Source organism: Lepisma saccharinum, chromosome 22 (genome assembly GCF_977018435.1).
Source record: "Lepisma saccharinum chromosome 22, izLepSacc3.1, whole genome shotgun sequence".
In the NCBI taxonomy this organism is placed as follows: Eukaryota; Metazoa; Arthropoda; class Insecta; order Zygentoma; family Lepismatidae; genus Lepisma; species Lepisma saccharinum.
In genome coordinates, this window is record NC_139250.1 from 37,845,576 (window position 1) to 37,869,413 (window position 23,838).

At 39.2% G+C, this 23,838-nt stretch overlaps 1 protein-coding gene across 6 annotated transcripts in view; it reads left to right on the plus strand.

Moving 5' to 3' along the window:
- LOC146004621 (uncharacterized) overlaps window positions 1–23,838 on the plus strand; it is a 113,675-nt gene that overhangs the window by 62,346 nt on the left and 27,491 nt on the right. For all 6 annotated transcript variants that reach the window (XM_083143501.1, XM_083143503.1, XM_083143506.1 and 3 more), the window contains one exon: window positions 12,286–12,824. In XM_083143501.1, the coding sequence (XP_082999627.1) occupies window positions 12,286–12,824 (539 nt within the window). The remainder of the gene's footprint in view (window positions 1–12,285; window positions 12,825–23,838) is intronic.

Genomic DNA, 23,838 nt, shown 5'->3' on the forward strand with positions numbered 1-23,838 from the left:
GAAACAGCAAAAGATCGGAGGTTTCATATTCAGCATCCCGGCCATCCTGGCAGCATTGGGGGCCGTTGGAAGTTTGGCCGGTGGAAGTGCCGCCATCGCGAAAACCGTCATCGACTCGAAGAAGAACAAGGCGGAATTGGAAGAACAGAAACGTCACAACCTGGCCATGGAGAAGAAAAAGAGGAAGGGCGTGATGAAGAAGTTTAAAAAAAAGAAACAGAAGCACTCACCAACCGAGACATTGAATCTCTGATCGGACCGTTACAAATCAAACACTTCAGAGGAGTTTTCATGTCCGACTCGTTACCTTCAAGCGTGAAAAGAAGAGAATGCGGAGTAGTCAACTTGGACGGTCAAGAAAATCCAGGCACGCATTGGATATGTTACCACAAAAATGATGATAAAGCATTCGTTTTCGATTCTTTCGGAGGTGTTCCACCTACAAATTTAATTCATTACCTGAAAACGAACAAAACCTCTATATACTACAACGACGAACGCATTCAAAATTTCGGAGACGTGAACTGCGGTCATCTCTGCCTCTCCGTGCTCGCATTTCTCTCTAAAATAAATAACCCTACGATCGAGGATTTCCAGAAAGCATTGTGGAACCTCAAACAGCATCACTAGGATGGGCGTGTTCCATCTCACGAGCGAATCTTCAATCTTGAAACTCACGCTGCACGACGACATCGTCTATCCTAAATCCGTGGCTCTGCGTGCATTCTACAGCATGTACCTCATACCTAACGTCACGCAGCACAACAACAAAATTAGCGTCGGAAGCGAACACATCGTCGTCACGCCAGGACAATACAATCTTTCCACTTTGCAAGCTCAATTACCCAAAGGCACATACCTTTCTCAAAATTCGGTCACGCACAGAGTGGAAATCCTATCCGCGACGGAGACCGTGGACCTGGGCACCATGGGAGAACTTTTAGGTTTCGAGAACAACACCAAACTCGAAGCTGGCATCAAGCACGTAGCAACCAACATTCCTAAATTCTTGGCCATAGAGACTCTGAACGTACACTGCAACGTGGCCGAAGGTATGATCACGAAATCTTCGGACGGATTTTTAGGAAGTCACAAGCAGACGGGAATCATAGCCACTTTCAAACCAAGTTCCGAGTTCATGGAACCGATCATCTACACGCCCTCTTCGCCGATCTATTTTCCAGTATGTCGCAACCGCATAGACGACATAGAGTTGGTGGTGATGAACGAGAAAGGAGACGTGGTGGATTTCGCAGGTGCCACTACGACGGCCATCGTGGAGATCAACGTATAATAAATAACCATACATGTAAAATGGAGCAAATCGAAAGTTACGAATTGCAATCTTTCCCTCCCAACCGTCGCACGTTCGCCAATCTGAACGAAGCGAACAGGGAGATCGAATACGACGTGGACGTAGGCGATGGGTTCATTCATCCTCACAGAGCGGACCTCTACCTTCAATTCGACGTGGTGAAGAAGGAAAGCGGAGACGCGTTTCCCGCAGCAGCAAACTTGATACTCGTGGACAACTTCGTGCCTCACCTGTTCTCGCAGGTGGAGGTGAGGAAACACAACACCGTCATCGACAGAATAGATTATCCAGGCATCACGTCGACAGCAGTGGGAACGTTGAAATTATCCAAAACAGACGCAGCGTACTACCAGGCCGGGGGATTCGAAGCCGGGACCAAAATATCGACGAAAAGTCACACGGCGCTCTTTCCCATGCGTCTGCTGCCTGGTTTCTTCTCCGATTACAAGGAGATTATGTGGAAGGGAGGACTGCGCGTCACGTTTCGAAGAGCGGCCAACGACAACGACGCATTGATGCGATACGCTACTTTGGGTCCGGACGGCACCACGCCGCTGCCCAACACTTTACCCGAAGCGGCCAAGTGCGTCATCCGGAGCATGGAATTGAGAATGCCGGTGGTGGAATACGAAACAAACTACGCCCTCAAGTACAAAGCGGAGATCTTGAAAAGTCCGCAGGTGCCGATTCACTTTCACGGTTACCAGTGCGTGCAGAAGATGGCGTCGGGAAGTCACATGGAATTCGACGTGACGACGCAGTTCAACAACATACAGTTCGACATGCCAGATTTCGTCGTTGTGCTTTTTCAAACCGGGCGCGATAACAACCAGGAGAAAGATTCCAGCAAGTTCGACGACTGCAAGATCAAGAACGTTTATCTGAAGAACGGACGCAACGAAGTGTTCCCGCGCGAGAATTACAACCTCGACATGACCAAAGATGATTATCTCAAACTTTACGAAGCTTTTTCGGCTTACAAACGCGTGACCGAGGGAAGCGTGGACATGTACTACACGCCCAGCGAGTTCAAAACACGGAGACCCATGACCGTCATCAACACATCTAAGAGAAAGAAGATTGTGGTCAGCGATCGAACCAACATCAAGGTCGTCTGCGAGTTCCACGATGCCTTGCCCGAGGATACCCTATGCAGTGTCATCCTGATTGCAGAGAAGTCCTTCGCCTACGACGTGAAGAACGAGAGGGTCACAGAGCAGTTTTAACAAGTTTTTATCATCTATTTTCTTGCACAATAAGAAATTTTTTGGACTAGCACAATCAGTTACAATGGCACAATACGAATTTCACTAGTTCAGATCAGTTACAATGTCACAATACGAATTTCACTAGTTCAGATCAGTTACAATGTCAATTTCATTAGTTATCACTTACAATATCTTTTTGCACTATAGCACGAGAGACAATCAGAAAATTTGCACAAAAAAATTTGTTGTTGTTTTTACACGTGAAAATTAACAATAAAATTTTTTTTTTATCGTTTCAGATGCTGTCGAAACATCAAAAACACATACACACACACACTAGAAAAAAAAGCATGCAACTTTATTTGTAACACGCACATATTCTCCATCTTCATCAAGAAAATATTATAATAAACATAATTATTTTTATCTATATCTCACAATAAAACTCTATATGCAAAAATATCACAACATCAAATAACACTAGAGTCGTTAGTACACGTTGCATGCATTACGGAGGTCCTCTGTAGGGTTTCATGGAAGTTTGGGGGAAAAAAAAAAACACGTGAAACCCTACAGAGGTGCGGTTATCTAGAGCCGTAGCCGTTAGAACCTTTTTGGGTTGGGCACCATGCACCCTGGCGAGGTTAGGGGCCAGGTATCCTAAAAAACAACAATTATTATTTTGTTTGTTTGTTTGTTTGTGTTACAATACATAAGCGCGTGCACGCACGTGTGTGTGTGGCACATTGTTCCCTCCCCGAGAGAGAGTTTTACGAAGGTCACAATATATATATAAACATTTGGCTCCGGACTTGGAAAATTACGATAAGGTGCACTCATTTTTCAAAAATGAGAAGATGAGAAGATGAGAGGAGAGGTTTACGTAGGTCACAATATATAAACATTTGGTCCCGGACTTGGAAAATTACGATAAAATACACTCATCTTTCAAAAATAAGAGGATGAGAGAATAAGAGAATGAGAAGATGAGAGCGCGCGCGTGTGTATATGCCACATCGTTCCCCCAAGAGAGAGGTTTACGAAGATCACGATATATAAACATTTGGCCCCGTTGATTCCAGCACTCCAACTTCATCTCTAATGTTGACGACAATATTCTAAAGGTAGAGAGAATGAGAGAATGAGAGAATGAGAGAATAAGAGAATGAGAGAATGAGAGGATGAGAGAATAAGAGGATGAGAAGAGAGGTTTACGAAGATCACGATATATAAACATTTGGTCCCAAACTTGGAAAATTACGATAAAGTGCACTCATCCTTCAAAAAATAAGAGAATAAGAGAATGAGAAAATAAGAAAAAAGGTTTACGTAGGTCACGATATATAAACATTTGGTCCCAGACTTGGAAAATTACGATAAGATGCACTCATCTTTCAAAAAATAAGAAAATAAGAAAATAAAAAAATAAGAGGATAAGAGAAAGATGGGAGGATGAGAGGAGGATGAGAGGAAGATGAGAGAATAAAAAGAGAATGAGAAAGATGAGAAGGATGAGGGGATGAGAGCTCATCTTTCACTCATCACTGCCTTTTTGCCCCCGTGAAACATCGTCAGCGCAATAAATAAGGCGCGGAACGGGGAGAGAAAGTGAGTTTTTCAACTTTTTGTGGTCGTTTGGTCAAGAAATTAGAGTTGCAGTCAAAGGCATATTTTTTATCTACTACCTTGAAATGACTTTATCACCTTCAAAATAATCACCAGAGGAGGCAATACGTGACCAACGTTTGTACAGGTCTTGGAAACATTGTTGATAGTCTTTGAGAGTAAGTGTTCGCAAAATATGTGTAACATTTAATTTAATGTCCGTGACATTGTCAAATCTTCGCCCTTTCATAGCCATCTTAAGCTTGGGAAAAATGAAAAAAATCAGCAGGCCAGAGAATATGGAGGGTGATTGAACACTGTCACTGAATGCTTAGCAAGGTATTGTTGTACAGACAATACAGTATGAGGCCGAGCATTATCGTGTAACAGAAACCATTGGCCAGAATCACAGGGGTCCTTCCTAAACCGCTTCATGCTGTCTGAGTCGATTAAGCACTTCCTTGTAATACCACTGATTGATTTTTTATTTTCAGGGACAAATTCATGGTGCACTCATCTCATCAGTCCTTGGGAATCAAAAAATGTGATCAGCAGCACCTTTGTCTTCGATTTCGACATCCATTCTTTTTTCTTTACGGGCGAGAACTGTCCTTTGAAACGATTGTACCACTCATACACCTGGGTTCTTGATAATAATGCTGCATCACCATACACTGCCTGTGTCATCTCTAACGTTTTGGTAAAAACGTTGTTCTATCTTGGTGTGCATATTTTGTATGCCGCCTGCACACGACCTGCATCTGACGCACGCTTGCCCCGATACCGACTGCCTGTAACAGGTTGAAACATGCACTGACAGAAGTTTAAATATAGCTCTGTGCAGTGTTGTCAGAACCCGGTACCTTTTTATTTGGTTTGTTTCTTTTTTTCTTTTAACAGTTTGGTTTCTTTATAGGTCACTCTTTATTATCTACAATGCGATTGTATCTTCTATGCAGTTTCCCGAACGATGGAAAGTAACTGCTGTATGTCCAGTACCGAAATCCTCGGATAACAGAAACATACAAAACCATCATCCCATAGCCCTTTTATCTGCCCCTGGTAAAATATTTGAGCAAATCTTATATTGCCACATATATAACCATGCAAAAGAAACTTTATCTGAATTCCAGCATGGCTTTCTGCCCAACTGCTCAATAGAAACAAACCTTGGCTAGAAACCGTATTATATAAGCACAATGCTAGATGATGGGGGACAGGTGAATGTAATATACACTGATTTTTCCAAAGCCTTTGGCTCTAGAGATCATGATGTACTATTAAGTAAATTAGGCACTTTCAACTTTTCCCAACCCCTCAGGATACTTATGGCATCATATTTAACGAATAGAAAACAATATATATCATATAAAGGCCACACATCCAGCAAATTTCTAGTACACTGGCGAACTTTAAAAAAAGATCTCCCTCATCTTAGTTAGATTGGAAGGTAGTTGGAAACACTTCATTACTCCTGTATTGGATAAGAAAGTGAGGGAAGGCAGTTGCAGACAAGGCCATCACTACCTTATGCGCACGTAAACTTGTTTCCGGAAAGCTTTCTGTTGGACTCTTATCAGGCATGATCTGATCAGTTTGTGGAAGATTTTTGTGTTCCTACCCCCTCCCCCCCTCTCTGTGTATGTGTGTGTGTGTGCGTGCACGTGCGCACGCCGACACCCGTTTCTTTTTAAGTTTGGCGTATATTTATTGCATCGACTAATTGCTGTTATGGCTGGGAATGAACCAGGTTAGCAATGGGCAAATAAAAAAGTATAAAAAATATCAAAATTCCTGGCATGAGTAGTTAGTAGTAGTAAAGGTTGGGTAAAGTTCCTCGTGCGTATAGCAACGTGCCATGAAGACACATTTAGGGGCTGTGGTAGTAGGGCACTGCATATTCTCGAGCTTGGCCATTTTGGAGGTGATACGATCAGCACCATGCTCCAGCCACCTTTTTTCCGCCAGGGTTGTAGTAGAAATGAGAAAATAGAAATGTTTTGCATTCTGCGTATGTGACAGTATTCTTTGGAAATTGTCCCTGAAGTATCTGTTAACATCCTAACCCGCAGTTTTTTTTCAGGATAAACTAGTTGAAGGCCACGAGTGGTTCCTGAGGAGTAATGAACATATCACAGAATGTGCAATAGTTTAGCTCACGTTTCTTGAGGGGTGGGAGGGGGAGAATGATATACAAATTTATTCTACGAATGCTTACGTCATTGTGACAATGGAGTATAATTTGCAGACTAACGAGGATCTGGCATCTAGACACAAGGCCAGTATAATGGTCTGTGAAGTTTGGGCTGTGTCCTACTTTTGTGATTGCCTTTCACAAATTTCGTCTTAACACACACATTTCATCCTTATCTATGTGATTACTCAAAAGTGGAAGAAAAGCGAAGTAAAATAAATCAATCAATTGGTCATTGTGTCCCTGCATTTTTCAATATTTCTTCCTGGACGAAAATTAATGTTTCACCAATGTAATGCATCAATATAGTCATGTGAATTATTATTTTCCGTCATCATAGTGTGTTTAATCATTCCTTCAAGCATAGACTTTAACACTGTTGGCCTTAGTGTAAACGATCTTAACTGTGTGGAAGTTTTTATGTAGGCAAAAAAATGGTTAAGAGTAAATCCCAATTGATTGTTAGAAATGTAAAATATTATAACTCTGACGTGACGCATATTAACTGTTCTTAGTTCGCTGTCAAGGAATGATTTCTCCTAACTAAAAAGGATTCCGACCTCCGTGGTAGAGTGGTTAACACAGCTTGCTTAAACACCACCTTGGCATTGTGTTCGTTCGGTGTTCATTGTGAGTGTCCCTTCATTAATTTCATCATTTCATCGCTCATCCTCATCGTCGCGTTTAGCCAAAAGTGGCAGAAAAGCAAAGTAAAATAAACCAAATCAAACATAAATAAGAATCTGAAGGGAAAATATTCCATTACCAAAAATAAAATATATAAATATACAGTAACTAATTTGTTAACACTGCAGTTTTTTTTGGCAGTGTGTAGCTGTCTTAGGGTCATATGTTCGAATTAGCCGACCTCAAAATATACGAAGAGTGAATGATTAATGGAAATGGGGATGCACATTTCTATTACTTTAGTAAGCATTCAGTCGTAAATCCTGTGGACACAGTGTGATTTTCATGCAAGGCGGGTGTTCCTGGGACATCAACTAGGTCGACGTTTACTTATAACGTTACGAGGGTATGGATTTCCCTCAACAAGTGCAACAAATGTTTATGGTCATGGAAATTATTTATACAATTTGTTTGAGCAACGTCGTTTTCTACCTCTTGAAATTAATGGTGACTGGAGATGAAAAGATACACGTGGCAGATTGTAACGTGCTTTGAAGATAGAGGTATTAAGTTCGAACCATGATTAAGGCATGTTTGCCCCATCACATCCATGTTATCAATTGGTCAATCATTCTCATCGCCACGAATTAACCAAGAGGCAAAAAGGCAACGTAATATATCCTAAATAGAAAAAAATACAGAAAAGGGGCAAGGAAATGCACATATCGTGCCGAGTCGAGGTTGTGTGTTGCAAGACGGAAATGTGTAACAATTATCGCAAGAGCACGTTCAATTATATTATTGCAGAACCATATATCACACAATACAGGTGAAATTGTTGTAGGTTGACGTGAACTGTTAATCTGCCTAAACTCTTAAAATACTCTAATATCAGGTTTTTTGTTCCACTTATTATTTCAATTTTGAGGGTCTTCATGACCGAGTGCTTTGCATACTGCTCTATGAAACCGGAGACCCTATGTTTGATTGATTGATTTGCTTTATTTTACTTCGCTTCTTGTGCCACTTTTGGCTAAGTTGCAAATATGAAGGAGGCCGTCCCGATGGCGCAGTGGTAGCATCATCGCCCTGTGAACAAGGGTTCCCGGGTTCGATACCCGGTGGAGGCATATAGTGGTTCGGATCTCACTTTAAACTGTGGGTCCAGTCCCGATTAGCCTTACTGTGCATAAAGTGGACTTCAAACACAAACTCAATCAATCGAACTCAATCAAATATGGGGATTAGTGACGATATGATGAAATTGATGAATCGACACTCACAAATCCATGCCCAGGCCAGGATTCGAATGCGGGATGCCTAGCGTCGTAGCGTGACATGGTAACCACTATGCCACTGGGGCCGGAATCTATTTTCGAAGCGTGGGTAATATTTAAGAGCTTTTTGTGTTCCTTCATTTTTTCTGGTCACTCCAACATTTGTCCTTATCATTGAAAGTAAACAAGAGGAATATAATATGGTCGTAAAAATAGCAACGTTACCACATATGCCTGTCACGTGCCGAAAGAAATGGCCTTCCGACCTTCTTTGCTCGTTTTCTTTTTATATTTGTTTTAGAGCTAATGACAAAAGAGAGAAAAGAAACAAAAAAATGAACAACCTATTTTCATTCATGAAGGAAATAAATCGCCAGCTCAGAACCTGATTTCTCGAAAGCTCAAAATGGACAACAAATATTTCTTCCGAGGCCGAATGACCACAGAAAGAAACGCTGTGCTAATTCCTTGATGACTCATGGTTAACATTGCTCTTCTGTGTGGTGTTCACGACTTACAACTCTCCAGCTCTTCCTTATCTTGCATAGAGTTTCGCCATTGACGCTGGAGTGTTTCAAACTCAATATCGGTTTTTGTTTGTTGCTTCCAATCTAACTGAGAGGAGGGAGATTTTTTTTAAAGTTCGCCAGTGTACGTTCCGGAGTACCTCAAGGGTCCAACATAGGACCTCTTCTATTTCTTCTATTAATCAACAACTTACCAGAACACTTGATTAATTCTAGGAAACTGTTATTTGCAAAAGACTTAAGAATCTTCCAAAGAATAAAAAGTATTGAAGACTGTTTGTCTACAACAACAAAACATAAATAGATTGAGTATGTGGTGCTTGTGCAACGGTCTTTCTTCGAATACTGCAAAATGCTATTCCGTTACTTATTCTAAACAAATAATGATCATAAATTTTCAATGTAAACTTAATAATACCAATCTAAAAAAATCTGAAATGGCAAAGGACCTAGGAATATATTTTGACTCTAAACTAACTTTCACTCACCATATTAACAAAGTAATAAGCGATGCTTACAAACTTGTGGGGTTCATTATTAGAATGGGCAGAGGCTTTTGAGACATTCAAACCCCTAAGGTACATATTACTCATTAGTATGCTCAAAACTTGAATTCTGGTCTGTTGTATGGAACACTGACAGTATAGTACAGACTACAAAAATAGTAAGTACAATCAAAAATGCTACATTACATGAAGTATAAACTTGAAGGTACTTGTCCCAGATTTGATTCATACAGTAACCTAATAGATGAGCTACGAATGCACAAGCTTGATGATCAAAGGACAGCCCACGAACTGCTGCTGCTCTGGATCTCACAACTTAAATTATGTGTTCCTAACAACAAGACGTGACCCAAAACATTTTTTGTGAATAGAGCTCGAACAAACATTGTTAAAAAATCTTCTATCTGGAGAACGAGTTTCCTCTACAATGTCTTAGAAAAGCGTAACAAAAATATTGATCTATTCTGTATGTCTTATATGCAATTTAAAAACGCTATAATGAAAACACACTCAAATAACACTCACTGAAGTATGTATGAGTTATGTAACATGAACTAACTGGGCATCAGCCTGTTGGGTTCATTTATGTAAATAAGTGAATATCCTTTTTTCATAATCATATATCAGCTAAAATCAATTTTCCCCACGTTATACACACCTGCTATTTGTTAGATGTTTCTTAAATTTTAGTTATACTACTACAGGGTATAGTGGTTCCGCCCAAAGAATGGACTTGGAAATTTTGTTTTTGTCTTTTCTGTTGAAAGCCAGGGAGCATCACATGAACTGCTGAACCAATCGGCTTGGCCCAGTTGCCATGTTGAGGGGAAATTCTCGTATTCTGCATAGCCAAATTTTTCATTTTGAAACAGGTGGAACCCCCAACAAGGTCAAGGATGACAAAGCCTAATAGTTGCCACAACGCAGCAAGCAAATGGGTCTCCGATTCCCTGTCTCTCCCTGAAATGCGAGCAAAGGGGGCATGTTGACAGGAAGAAGTTGTGTATGACAACAAAAATCAGGCATGTAGCAACACAGCTTTCGCTCTCTTGAACTGGAGGCGAAAAGTCTGGGTTTCCTCAAATCCATTTCTTGTCCAGGCAGACATTAGTTGATTTTTTCTTTTAAATGCTAAACACTTGCTAGGTTGAAAAAGATCAGTAGCAGTTGGGGCCCAGGGACCTGATAATAAATTGTGTATTCTAAATCCCTCTTCTCCCGCACAGGATGCCATATGCAAGTTAAATTTTACCATTTTTTTTTTTTGTGAAGTAAAATATTAACATAATACTTGCTTTCACACACAGTAAGTTGGAGCATATTTACAATAAAATTAATTTCTTGTCCATTGTGACTGCCAGGATTGTAGACAGTGAAGGACTAGGTAACTATTGTACCTGCATCCACATCTCTGGAATCAGCAGTACATACATAATATTCTCAATTTTTTTTTTTTTTCGTGAAGTGCTGTGTCTATTTTACTTGCAGGGTGCCACAGAAAAACTGCACTATGCCACTGACTCAAGGCCTTCATACCCATTGAATGTTATCTGAAGAACAGTGTAGCTTACTGGGAGAGTAAATCGTTGATGCTTCATACCTAGTTAAGAGGTTAGGAGAATGATGCTTTGCAGCTCAGAAGCATCCCTGCTTTATTGGTGCAATATAAACCTCATAATAATTACTAGAGCCCGGAAGTTTGGCAAAATGCCTCTTTTTATCTACTGCATATATTGATAAAAATTTTCCGGATATACGTTTTTTATGTTGTTTCGAATGTTTTAGAAGCCTTTTCATTTTGCCTATTTGGGACCCAACTGCCTATTTTGAATTATAATGCCTTTTTTGCCTTTTTCAATGAAATTTGACCATTTTTTAAAAAAATATGTTGGCATTTATTTTTCTTCTGTTTATTATGTGAATAATTGTCGCTTTATTTAAGTAATATTGAGCTCACACATGTTTCAACATTGCTGAAGGAGAAAAGTGTGAGAAAAAAGTATTTCATGCTGAGTTAGGATATTGCCTTTCGGTTAACATTTCCTAGTGCATGATTGACTGCTGGTGTGGAGAGGTTGATTTCGAACGCAAAGAAGATATTTCTGAAATCTCCCTCTCGAACCCGAAAATTTCAGGAAGTTGCGCCTGAGTTTAGTTTACCTCCGCAACCAGTCTTCACGAAATGGGGAACCTGGATATCAGCAGCTATATATTATGCTAACAACCTTGAAAAAATCAGTGAGGTGATTGATGCTCTTCCAGAAAATGAAGCGGCTTCAATTCGTGAAGTGAAAAAACTCCTGTGCTATTCAGAACTGAAGAATGAACTGTCGTTTATTTTTGCACATTATTGTGCATTGCCAGAGACAATTACAAAGCTAGATAAAAGAGGTGAGACTCTTGTAGCATCCATGAAAGTCTTCGAGGAATCTATGCAGCAGATGATGGAAGTGCCAGGAGAAAAGGGGTCAGCTGTTGCGGAAAAGTGCAAACGTGTAGTGAGTGCAAATGAGGACTTGAAACAATTGAAAACAATTTGTGATATTCTAAAAGATGAAAATGCTATTATCAAAATGAGTCCAGCTACATTAGCTTGTTTTATGTATGCTCCAATAACTTCTGTCGAAGTAGAAAGATCATTTTCTATTATGAAAAACATTCTCTCTGACAGACGACTATCAATGAATGTTTAGAACTTAAAAAGCACCTTGTAGTTATGTGCAATCCAGACGGAGAAAATTGAAATGCTCTTCCCACTGTAGATTTTAACATTTTGCCAGAGATTATAGATAAAAGTAAGTGACTTCCAAATGTTCCTTTTTTCGCTTTATTTTGCCTTTTTTTTCATTTTTAGTGCTTATTTTCCACATTATAAATGCCTTTTTGCCTGCCTATTTTAACGAAAATAAATGCCTGAACTTCCGGGCTCTAATAATTACATTGGTTTCTGTAGGAAGAGGGAAGGGCTGTTTTATAAAGGCAAAGAGAGTACCAAAATATTTATGTCCTGTGTGATTATATTTCAGATATCATCAGCATCCAGGTCTCAAGAAAATGTGGCTGATATGGGTTCTTCTCTTCCGGAAGTGATCACAAAGTTTGAAACAGAAAGAACTGACCCATTAGTTTGTGAACAAACATCCCTGGAAAATATGTGGCCTCCAGATCAACTTTATGTCAAGACTGAAATCACATCATCCCTTGTGCCTCCTAATAGTGACAGTTCTGTTGACAGCAAAATATCTAGTGAGTACATGGTTGGGAAAGTGAAAAGTGATAGCAATTTATATAGTCAGTACATGGAAGAGACTTTAGTTGGTAAAGTGAAAAGTGAGAGTGAAGAAGATTTGATGCATTTTGAAGGCACAACTCAGGAGGTTCCTAGTGGACAAGATGTTCCTAAAAGTGAAGGATTTTATCCCTATGATTGTAAACAATTTGTTGCAAAAGTTCCAGCTGCGTATAGTGACAATGATGCCTTACTTTTAAGTGATCGGGAAGACAGGAAGAATATTGTAGAGAATCCTGTTCTGGTAGAAGGTGAACTGGCACATCTTGCAGAAAGGTAGGTGAAGAAAATTTTAGTACATGGATTGAAAATGAGCATGTGAGAATTTCCCAGGGTTGATTTCTTTTCAGAGTGATGTGTATGGATTGTGCATCAAATCCCCTGCCTCAATTGAGTTCACTGGCTTGTTGCCAATGCTGGTGATTACTGATGCCTGGTTGCAGCAACGTTGCACTAACTCACGAGTAAAAAAATCTGTGTATCAGAGTAATCCTCGAGTAATGATCCTCGATGATGAACATAGCGAGACATGAAACTCTGGATTAACCCTAAGAGAGTAGCTAGCCTCAAAGCAACTGCCTAATGTCATACAGACAGAAGTGTGTGATTGGTTACCTCTTTCGAGAAGGCGTGGTTCTGCATATGGTGTGGTAGGAAACAAGGAAAGAATGGAAGTAACGGGACCTGGACATTGCTATCCTAAATAGTGGCAAGCAACGGGCATGACAAAATTTGAAGCATGGAATAAAGATGGGGCAAAAACATATTTACGTGAATAAATTTTTATATGTTAGTGCAGCTTGCAATTGTAGTAAGTAGTGTTACAGTTATAGTTGTAGTAGATTTCAATAGGTATACATGTATCTGCATGTAGCATTCACGATCACTTTATAGCTAATGTTTACATCGCTGTGGGGTTATGGATGTACATATATTTATGTTCGTATTACATGTGTAATTTTACAAGTATTACATGTGTAATTTTACAAACTCTGTACTGCAGAATGTGCATAGTAAACCTCCCAAAGTATGTATGTGGTAGCTACTACATATTTCTCGCTTTTTAGATGCATAGTTTGAGTCTATTACTTCCTTTTAAACATTTATTTAGTTTTGAAATTCTGAAATGATTCATACCTGTTTGCAAATGGCAGCCATTACTGCACTGCACGTGGGTTAACTGATTTTACTCACGGATCTCGGAGAGTAAAGTTGACACTCCTTGTACTCCCAACCTACCTTCCATTTCGATTGGTGCAACAGATATTCAGCCAATTGTAGGTTATGTATGAGTTTACTATAACTTGCGAATAAATCAATGTTGTTGCAAACAGGCATGGAAAACCAGGAAAAGAAAATTTTGTGAAGTTCTACACTGTAAGAGCTATTTTCCTTTTCTAAGCTAGTAGAACTTTCTTGAATATAAATTTTTACTGTCATGCTCATTTCTAGTCTAACATTTATAACATTTGAGGGTTCTAATATTATTATTTGTCTTGTTTAATGCATCAGGGCTTAAAAAAGGCAAATAGGATATGGGTCATTCCATGCCAAATCATCCAATGGTGGTTGCATGACCATTTTAGAAAAAAATCATTTTTAGTACATAGTTTTGTACATGTTTCTAGATATCAAAGCCAATGTTCATTGTCTTTAGTTCTCCTGGGGCAGCCATTTTTCCAACATGGCGCATGGCTTTTTTTGCTCATGTAGCAGTATACAGAAACCTTAATATCTCAAAAACCATTAAAGCTAGAGACCTGAAACAAAATTCATTTTGTAGCTAATGAAGTATACTTCCTATGGTATTCAGGTATGTTTTGCTTGAAGTTGCATTGTAAGTACGAAAATTATGGTGGAAAATGAGGTAACAATAGTTAAAAAATTGCATTTTTAAGCCCAATTTTTTAATGAAGGGGTTTAGTCTAAGGCTTGATTTTTTTTCATGTGTAGAACTACCTGCAGGGTGTCTGTAAATAAAATATCAGTGCATAGAAATGCACCCCTTTTTTTACAGCATGGGCTCAAACATGGCCGTTCATTGAATTTTGACAGTTTTCGGGGTTAAATATCTCAGATGGGTCCCCTTTAAAAATTTGGCACATACGAAGTCCTTCATGAACCTAACTCACAGTAAAAATCTCAACTTTTAGATTCAATTCCTTTTGGTCAATATGAGGTAACGTATCTCACCTAATTTCTGATGTTGCAAAGTAAGGTTAAACTACATCCCATACTTAGAATAATGAAGTCTTTTCTTTCTTTTTTTAAATTTGGGTTAAATAAAGGCTCAGAAAATATAGTAACATAAGGTTTTATTACTTGACTTACCATAAATTGAAATTACAAGGTATGACAATTGAAAATCTTGAAAATTTCATTGCAAAAGGTTGATTTATTAGGTACCCAGGACCAGTTGGTATTGTCAGCTCCAAAACTGAGCTTCCCCCATATTTTTATCAATGTAGCAGTACATGCAGCTTTAGATAGGCAGTGGCATGCCCAGGAATTTCAAAAGGGAGGGGGGTTACATATACTTTTTTAGTATACAGCCCTGTTTTTGCCACATTATCCTGCCTTTGACGTAATTGTTTATGGAATACTAGGCCAAAGGTATTGGGTTATGACCCCCACAAACCCCTCCTTGGGCACTCCAATGAAAGTAGGCTATTTCTTTTGGAGTGTCAAAGCTGGTAGAATATATTATCTTTTGTTTACTTTATTTTCCACTTTTTTTTTCTTCCAAGAAAAGACATTCGTTGAAATAGATGTGAGTCATGGACAGCAGAAGATTCAGAGACATGTTTTGATAGGATGTGAGGCAAGCCTCGAATTGATCTGTGCATGTACAATCTCTGCTGTCGTTCTTCCTTTGCCTAATGTGCCGAGAGTAGTGACTTGTGAATGTTCGTTATCTGTGACAGGAAATGGAGTGTTCTGTAATATTTTTAACTGGAGAGGACTGTAATAAATACCCTTTTGGTAAGGTTCCCAAAGACCTAACTAATCTTAATAAAGTCAGTGAAAATGATAACACTTCTTAGGTCAAGACTACAGGTGTATGGCTTAGAGACAATATGCAAATACCATTAAATATAGCTTTTCATATGGTAAAGTACAGTGCGTCCATTTCGATCTTCAGCCGAGAGATCGGGAGAAGCGTGGCGGGCGGCGCTGGTGGAGATGCCGACATTTGCGGCCTGTAATGCCCGTTTATTTTTATGGACATATGCAGACATTTATATAAATATTGCAAAACGAGCACTAACCTGTGTTATAATTTATCATCTGTAATTCATCCAAGTTCTACCCTTCTGCACAAAAAAAAATACGCTTTAGGAACGATGTTAAGAGCCACAGATAATAAAACATTTTAATCATAGTTTTGACCAGTAACGTCGTGTTTAAGTTTATATCCTTGAAAGAGTTTTGTGGCGATGGAGATCGTTTGGAGGTTTCGAATGTGCAACACTGTATCAAGATTACGCTGTAGACGAAACCGTTAAAAGTCAGTGGTGTTCGTGAGCTTCCTTGCAATCCGAAATCTCCGAGCTCGAGTTTTTTGTTCCTTCACAACAGAGCTGTGAATATAGTGGCGAACAGATGTAAACCAAGAGCGTGTTAATTTCGTACTGTGCGCAAGAGTGTTATTCTGGTTACTTGCCATTACTTGTTTGTGTTATTGCAGTGTGTATGTGTGTTGTGTCAGTGAGAGGATTGGAATGCCAGCCGCAAGGTTAACGTTACGAGGGGGCTGATAAGTTCTCGGCCCGACCCAGAAGCACTTTAGCTACAGGCACGAAAGTTTCAGGCTATTCAACGTATTCTCCCTGAAAGTCTACACACTTGGCACTTAGTGGATATCAGTTTGAACAACTCTTATAACACAGGTTAGTGCTCGTTTTGCAATATTTATATAAATGTCTGCATATGTCCATAAAAATAAGCGGGCATTACAGGCCGCAAATGTCGGCATCTCTGTCAGCGCCGCCCGCCACGCTTCTCCCGATCTTTCGGCTGAAGATCGAAATGGACGCACGGTATGTTGTGATCTTCAGAAGTACCACTTAGAGAAAAGGTTAAGTAAGGTAAGGTAAAAAAGTGTCAAGAAAGCCTTATACCAGTTAAATCAATATGCCTGATATGTTGGAGTAAAAGTTTCATATGTGGAAAAAATGACTCACTTAAATGCCAGAATTGAAATCATGACTTTGTGCCAAGCCAAGGAAAACTAAAGGAAATGCATGAAATCTGTTCTGTTTTTTATACATCTCCTGTTTCAAAACTGAGGAGGCTGATTGGAAAAAAACAATAAGGTGATATTGCTCGAAAAACTATTCACATCCTACAAGGAGTGCAAAGGAAACTGGAAAGATGCTTTTCACTAAGTATTAAAACTGAAGAAAAGGAATGCAAGTGTGACAATCCTTTGCGTGGCCAGTACAATCATATAATTGAAATTATAAGAAGAAAAATGTAAATGAGCAAAAAACTAATGTTGAAAAGGTCAGAATCAACAGTTTGATTGCTACGACTTGGTCAAGAAAGCATATGTGATGAACTAAAGGTTTCTGATCATTTACTTAGGAACCTAGTGAAAGAACAAAGAATCCTGCCTGATTTAACAAACAGAATGAATAGGAAACTGGAGCTGACAAAACCAACTGGTTGTGGGTACCTAATAAATCACACAATTTTTGCAATGAAATATCGCAGATTTTCAATTGTCATACCTTGTAATTTCAATTTATGGTAAGTCAAGTAATAAAACCTTATGTTACTATATTTTCTGAGCCTTTATTTAACCCAAATTTAAAAAAAGAAAGAAAAGACTTCATTATTCTAAGTATGGGATGTAGTTTAACCTTACTTTGCAACATCAGAAATTAGGTGAGATACGTTACCTCATATTGACCAAAAGGAATTGAATCTAAAAGTTGAGATTTTTACTGTGAGTTAGGTTCATGAAGGACTTCGTATGTGCCAAATTTTTAAAGGGGACCCATCTGAGATATTTAACCCCGAAAACTGTCAAAATTCAATGAACGGCCATGTTTGAGCCCATGCTGTAAAAAAAGGGGTGCATTTCTATGCACTGATATTTTATTTACAGACACCCTGCAGGTAGTTCTACACATGAAAAAAAATCAAGCCTTAGACTAAACCCCTTCATTAAAAAATTGGGCTTAAAAATGCAATTTTTTAACTATTGTTACCTCATTTTCCACCATAATTTTCGTACTTACAATGCAACTTCAAGCAAAACATACCTGAATACCATAGGAAGTATACTTCATTAGCTACAAAATGAATTTTGTTTCAGGTCTCTAACTTTAATGGTTTTTGAGATATTAAGGTTTCTGTATACTGCTACATGAGCAAAAAAAGCCATGCGCCATGTTGGAAAAATGGCTGCCCCAGGAGAACTAAAGACAATGAACATTGGCTTTGATATCTAGAAACATGTACAAAACTATGTACTAAAAATGAAATTTTTCTAAAATGGTCATGCAACCATTTTTAAAAAAATTAGTTGATTTGACGTGGAATGACCCATATCCTATACCTGAGGTGTGGAAGCAGTGCTGGTAGCAGCAGCTGATCATTGTCCTTTATGAAATACAATTTTGTGGGAAAATAAACTTTTTATCCTTTTTTCAAAAGTAGGTTTTACAACAACCAAAAAAGAAAAAAAAGGACATACAATAAAATTAAATTTATTGCTTATTTCAATATAATTTTATTTAAACTTACTTCAATAAATTATTAAATAAAATGTAATATGTACATACGTAGTTGCTTGAGTTAATATACAAGATAAAACATAATTGTGCAGTCAATGAATTTAGAAGTGCCATGTAGTTTATACAGCACAATTTTTATACACCCATTGTAATTTTTATTTAATTAGAAAAATGTTCACTTTCACTGAAAAGAATTAAAGGCTAATTAAAGTATGGGAAAATTCTGCTTAAAAACGTTTGATTAGTCTTGTCAATCATCAAAAGAAATAATAATATTCAGGGTGGCGCACAAAATGATTCCCCTTTTGTTTTTCATTTTTTTAACTCTTAAGATGAGTAATCATCATGTGTATCAACAGCAGTTACGGTAGTTATTGGAAAAATAGTGTGATGAAATTTGAAGCATACTTCGTAATGCTGCCACTAGGGGGCTAGAGTAGACAACATGGTGCACAAAGGAAGACTTACGATGCAACAGCGATCAGCAACTTTTTTATTTTTGTATGAAACAAAAGGCATTGTCGTGACTTAGAGACATTTTCGTGCACATTTCCACACACTCCGGGCCCTCTCAAGATAAGCGATCCACAAACTGCATGAAAAGTTTTGAATAGAAGGATCATTATTGGAATCCATAACCTGTTCGTACACCTGAGAATATTGAAGATGTTTGAGCCGCTATGCAGAGGAGTCCCGGCAAATTGGCTAGACAAGCAGCAATACAGCTAGAGATATCAAGATGCTCTGTTCAACTCATTCTTAAAAATGATCTCTATATGTATCCATACAAGATTACCATGGTGCAAAAACTCACAAATAAACAGAGAACGGCCTTCGTTCATTGAGCTGAGAATAACAACAAGAACACTGAACAACATTGGTTTTCTGACGAGGCACACTTTGATTTGGATGGTGTGGAAAAGTTATTAGCATCTGGACATAGCATCTGTTCATTTTGTAGATACTTTGTATTGTTTCTATTAATTATTTGTTTACGTTGTTTTTCTTTGTTGTTTTCCATAGCTCTTGCCACGTCACCCTTTTGAAAGCCTTTTCCAAATCTATAAAGCATAGTTATAATTCTCTATTGTATTCTATAACTTTCTCTATTATTTGCCTTATTGTAAATATGTGATCTTGGACACCTCTACCTGCTCTGAATCCACTCGGTGTCTCCTCTAATGTATCCTTCAGAGCCTCGTCATCCATGACCTGTGGTTGGCCACTGAGGGGTTCATCACAAAGGGTCAGATCTCACGACCTGAAGTTCTGGAACCATTGCCTGGCGGTGCGTTCATTCATAGCATTATCCCCAAAGGCTTAACATATTCGGCGACTTGATTCGGCTGCGGACAAGCAGACAATCCCGAACCAGTTGCTTTGACAGCTCTATTTCTCCTTGTCACTGCTCAAGCTATGACTACTGTGAGTGCTCAACACACTTGTATTTGTCAAGGTCAATGTCCCCACTTCCACCCCGACCACTCTTCCAGCATGTGGCACACATGTTTCTGTATTAGTGATCACTTCTTTCCATGCGACATCAAAAACAGCAAGAAATTTTGTGGTTATCTTGTACAATGAGTATATTCTGGTAGTCATAATTTGGAAAAAATAATAAAAACTGTTCTTGTAATGTTGGTAAAAACCACTTATTTGCCTAGTAATACACAATCCACAGCATCAGTCAGTGTTTTGTTTTTGGAAAATTTTGTACACGCCAACCTGTTGTTCCATAAGTAAACCGTATTTTGATTATAATCACATTGTAATGGCAATTACAGAGGCAGATGTCCTGCCCTTGTTGCTTTCTATCTAAATTATACTGTTTTCTCTGAACTGGTACAGTTTGTAGCAATAAGTATTCAACTAGTATATGATCATGCAGAACAATCCCTCCACCCAGTTTTCTTGTTTCTCGCAGTAAGGATACTTATGAATCATATGGGAGCTACTTTAGGTGCACCATAATAAAATAGAGTTATTTCATGCCAAATTAACCAGGGGTTTTACCTTGTTTCAGAAATTTCAATGATTTTTGGTTTTATGAATCATACCCAATGGGACTATGAAAACTGCAATTTTTCAAAACTTTTGGTCATGCTGTTTTCCTGGGATTTACTTTTGAAAATTCAAAAAATCAACTAAAATTTTTCTACCATCTTGGTTCATATTAATGCAAATATTTCGGTACTTATTTCAGCTAGAAAGTTCATCTTAAGCTCATGTTAAAGATCTTTTAATGGGCGTTCCTATGATATGCAACACAGTCATATTTTGAAGAAAACAAAAGTTTAGTTTTTTTTTTCAAAAATTATATTTGTAAAAATCTAACACCATTTTTTTAAAATTTCAAAATACTATATGTTAAGCAGGGTGGCTACTCACTGGGAATTCCTTGAATTTCAGGAATTATGCATGAATTGTTGGCTCTGGGAATTCTGCGTGAATTTTTCTCCGTAGATGTGAAAATTTGCAAATTTTATTAATCCAAAAAACATTGAATTTATAAATATTTATAAATGTCTTGAGACAAGTTTTTCACACTTTAGCTTTTATTTTTATTGAGAGGGGAAAACTCTGCATGAAAAATAAAACAGAATTCTCTGAATCTGTTTACTTTTTTAGTATATATTTTTTCGTAGATATGTATATATTTGTGTGTGTGTGTGTGTGTGTGTGTGTGTGTGTGTGTGTGTGTGTGTGTGTGTGTGTGTGTGTGTGTGTGTGTGTGTGTGTGTGTGTGTGTGTTGATATATAATTTTTCGATACATTGGAAACACACAGACCCTTTATATTGTTAATATATTTGTGTGTGGTTGGATGGTAAGAGGTGGTAACACATAAGGTTGAAATAGAGAAAACATCTGCTTGTGCCCTTGAATTTTTGGAAAGTTCACCTTGAAAACCAGGAATTATGCTTAAATTTTATCAAGATCCTAGACTAGCCACCCTGTTAAAGAAATATCTTTTATAAGCATTTGTGCAAAATTTTAGGATGGAACAATCATTGGACCATAAAAAAAAGTTAAAAAGTAATTCTGCGTGAATTTTTCTCCGTAGATGTGAAAATTTGCAAATTTTATTAATCCAAAAAAACATTGAATTTATAAATACACTGCTGTTTGTGAAAATTGCAACACCCAGAAATAATGGCCCAAATTAAACCAAACTCGGAGGATGTGTAGAACAGTGTACCAGCAATAAGTGATTAGGATTGCAGAGAGATGGCGTACATGTAGGCCCAGCAGCGCTCTCTGTTGTGTTACCGGAAATGTCAGTGTTACGCCAAGCTCAGTCAGTGAAGAGCCATCAAACGAACTGGAAACGTGAGAGCAAGTTCTGGTATGCCTCGTCAACGTCAAAGGGTGCAATATCAGCATGTGAGAGTGTTCGAACGGGGCAGAATGAGCGGTCTCCGGGAAGCGGGTTTGTCATACCGTGACATTTCGGCTCTTACAGTGCATGCTGCTACAACAGTGATGCTTGTGTGGAGCCACAGGGTCCACACAGGGTCGTACACAGCGACGAGCAGGTACTGGACCACGCAATGTGACCACAGCACGGGATGACCGCCATCTTGCCCGCATGGCTGTAACTCACGGTACAGCTTCGTCCACAGTGTTGGCTCGTCGCTGGAGCACTACAACAGTTGTAGACCTGTCTGCGTCGACGGTACGACAAAGTCTGTTGTGGGTTGGGCTGGTGACACGCATGCCATTGCGTCGGCTTCCATTGTCCAGAAACCACAAACGCCTCAGACTGCAATGGGCACGTGAATGCCGTCGCTCACATGCGAAGTAGCAAAATGTAGTGTTTTCGGACGAGTCCCGCTTAAACTTGTCCTACAGTGATGGCCGCATAGGTGTTAGACGCTATCGTGGTGAACGCAATCTGGCAACCTGCATTGTAGAGCGGCATAGCGGACAAACGCCAAGTGTGATGGTTTTGGGCATCATTGGACACAACATGCCATCTCCCCTCCTACGCATTGAAGGCAATCTGAACAGCAACCGCTACGTCAGAGAGGGTTTAGAGCCTGAGGCACTGCCCCTCCTTCAGGCACCTCCACATGCCATATTTCAGCAGATCAATGCCCGGCCACATGTGGCGAGGAATGTGCAAGCCGTCTTCGAAGAAAGACAGTTACCACTGCTTCACTGGCCTGCACGTTCGCCTGAAATGTCACCCATCGAACATGTCCGGGATATGGTTGGTCGGCAACTTGTTCGTCATGGTCCTCCAGCAACCACTGTTGATGCTTTGTGGACTCGCATACAAACCGCGTGGAGGGAGATTCCCCAGGAATATATCCAGGCCCTCCTTGATTCCATGCTACGACGTGTAGAGGCTCTATTTGCAGCACATGGGGGCTTTACACCATACTGAATTCTCAAGGTCAGAGATCATATACAGGTCTGTAACTCTAATCATTTGTGTATTGACATGTACCTAATCTGTGGTATAAAGTTCATTTTAATCATACGTTTTCTTCTTGGTGTTGCAATTTTCACAAACAGCAGTGTATTTATAAATGCCTTGAGACAAGTTCTTCAAACTTTATCTTCTATTTTTATTGAGTGGGGGAAAAAGCTGGGTGAAAAATAAAACAATTCCCTGAATCTGTTTAATTTTTTAGTATATTTTTCGTAGATATGTGTGTGTGTGTGTACCGCGTGAGGCACCTAAAAGTACCACCTGAAGTAGCGAAGAAACCAGAAACAGTAGCGATGTGAGGTTTGCGGGAAACAATAATATCAAATGGGGCTCGTAAATCGGAGGTATGGGGTGAGTCGAAAAATATTGACAAATGGGGCATCTGGAGCAAAGTCATATTTCTTTTAAATGGAACGATATACAATAACATGCATAATATAAAAGAGCACACGCAGAGAAACACAACGCCGTTGGTCTCATGCATCTACTGCACATAGGAACGAAGATATGGCCATGTGAAAATATGTAAACAAACTAACAAGTGACCCACTTGACCGTCAGTACCACTTCTCAGGTGCCTGACAGAACTGCCTTTACGCAGAGCAAGTTTTCATAGCAGGTCCACGAGACCGTGTTAGTTCATAGCAAGCAGTCGTAGTGGTAAGAGCGAAGATTATGGTGTTCACAAACATAGAAAAAGCGGACATGATCCTGATTTATGGGGAATGCCGAAAGAATGCCTCAGAAGCCTACCGTGTGTACGCAGAGAGATATCCGGACAGACGACAGCCATCTCGACGTCTGTTTGGTAAGTTATTTATTAAATTAAGAGACACCGGAAGTGTAACACCACGAGCACATGTGCGGAACAAGCCAACTACAGGTGAGGCAGGTGCAACAAATGTTCGTGTTACAACACGACACACCCGATTTGTCACGTATCCTCTTCACTGACGAGGCAACTTTTACCAATCATGGAAATGTCAACCTAAGGAACATGCACTATTGGTCGGTGACAAATCCACATTGGCTTCGCCAAGTTGAACGCCAGCGCCCATGGAGTGTGAACGTGTGGTGTGGTATAGTGGGTGAGCATCTCATTGGCCCTT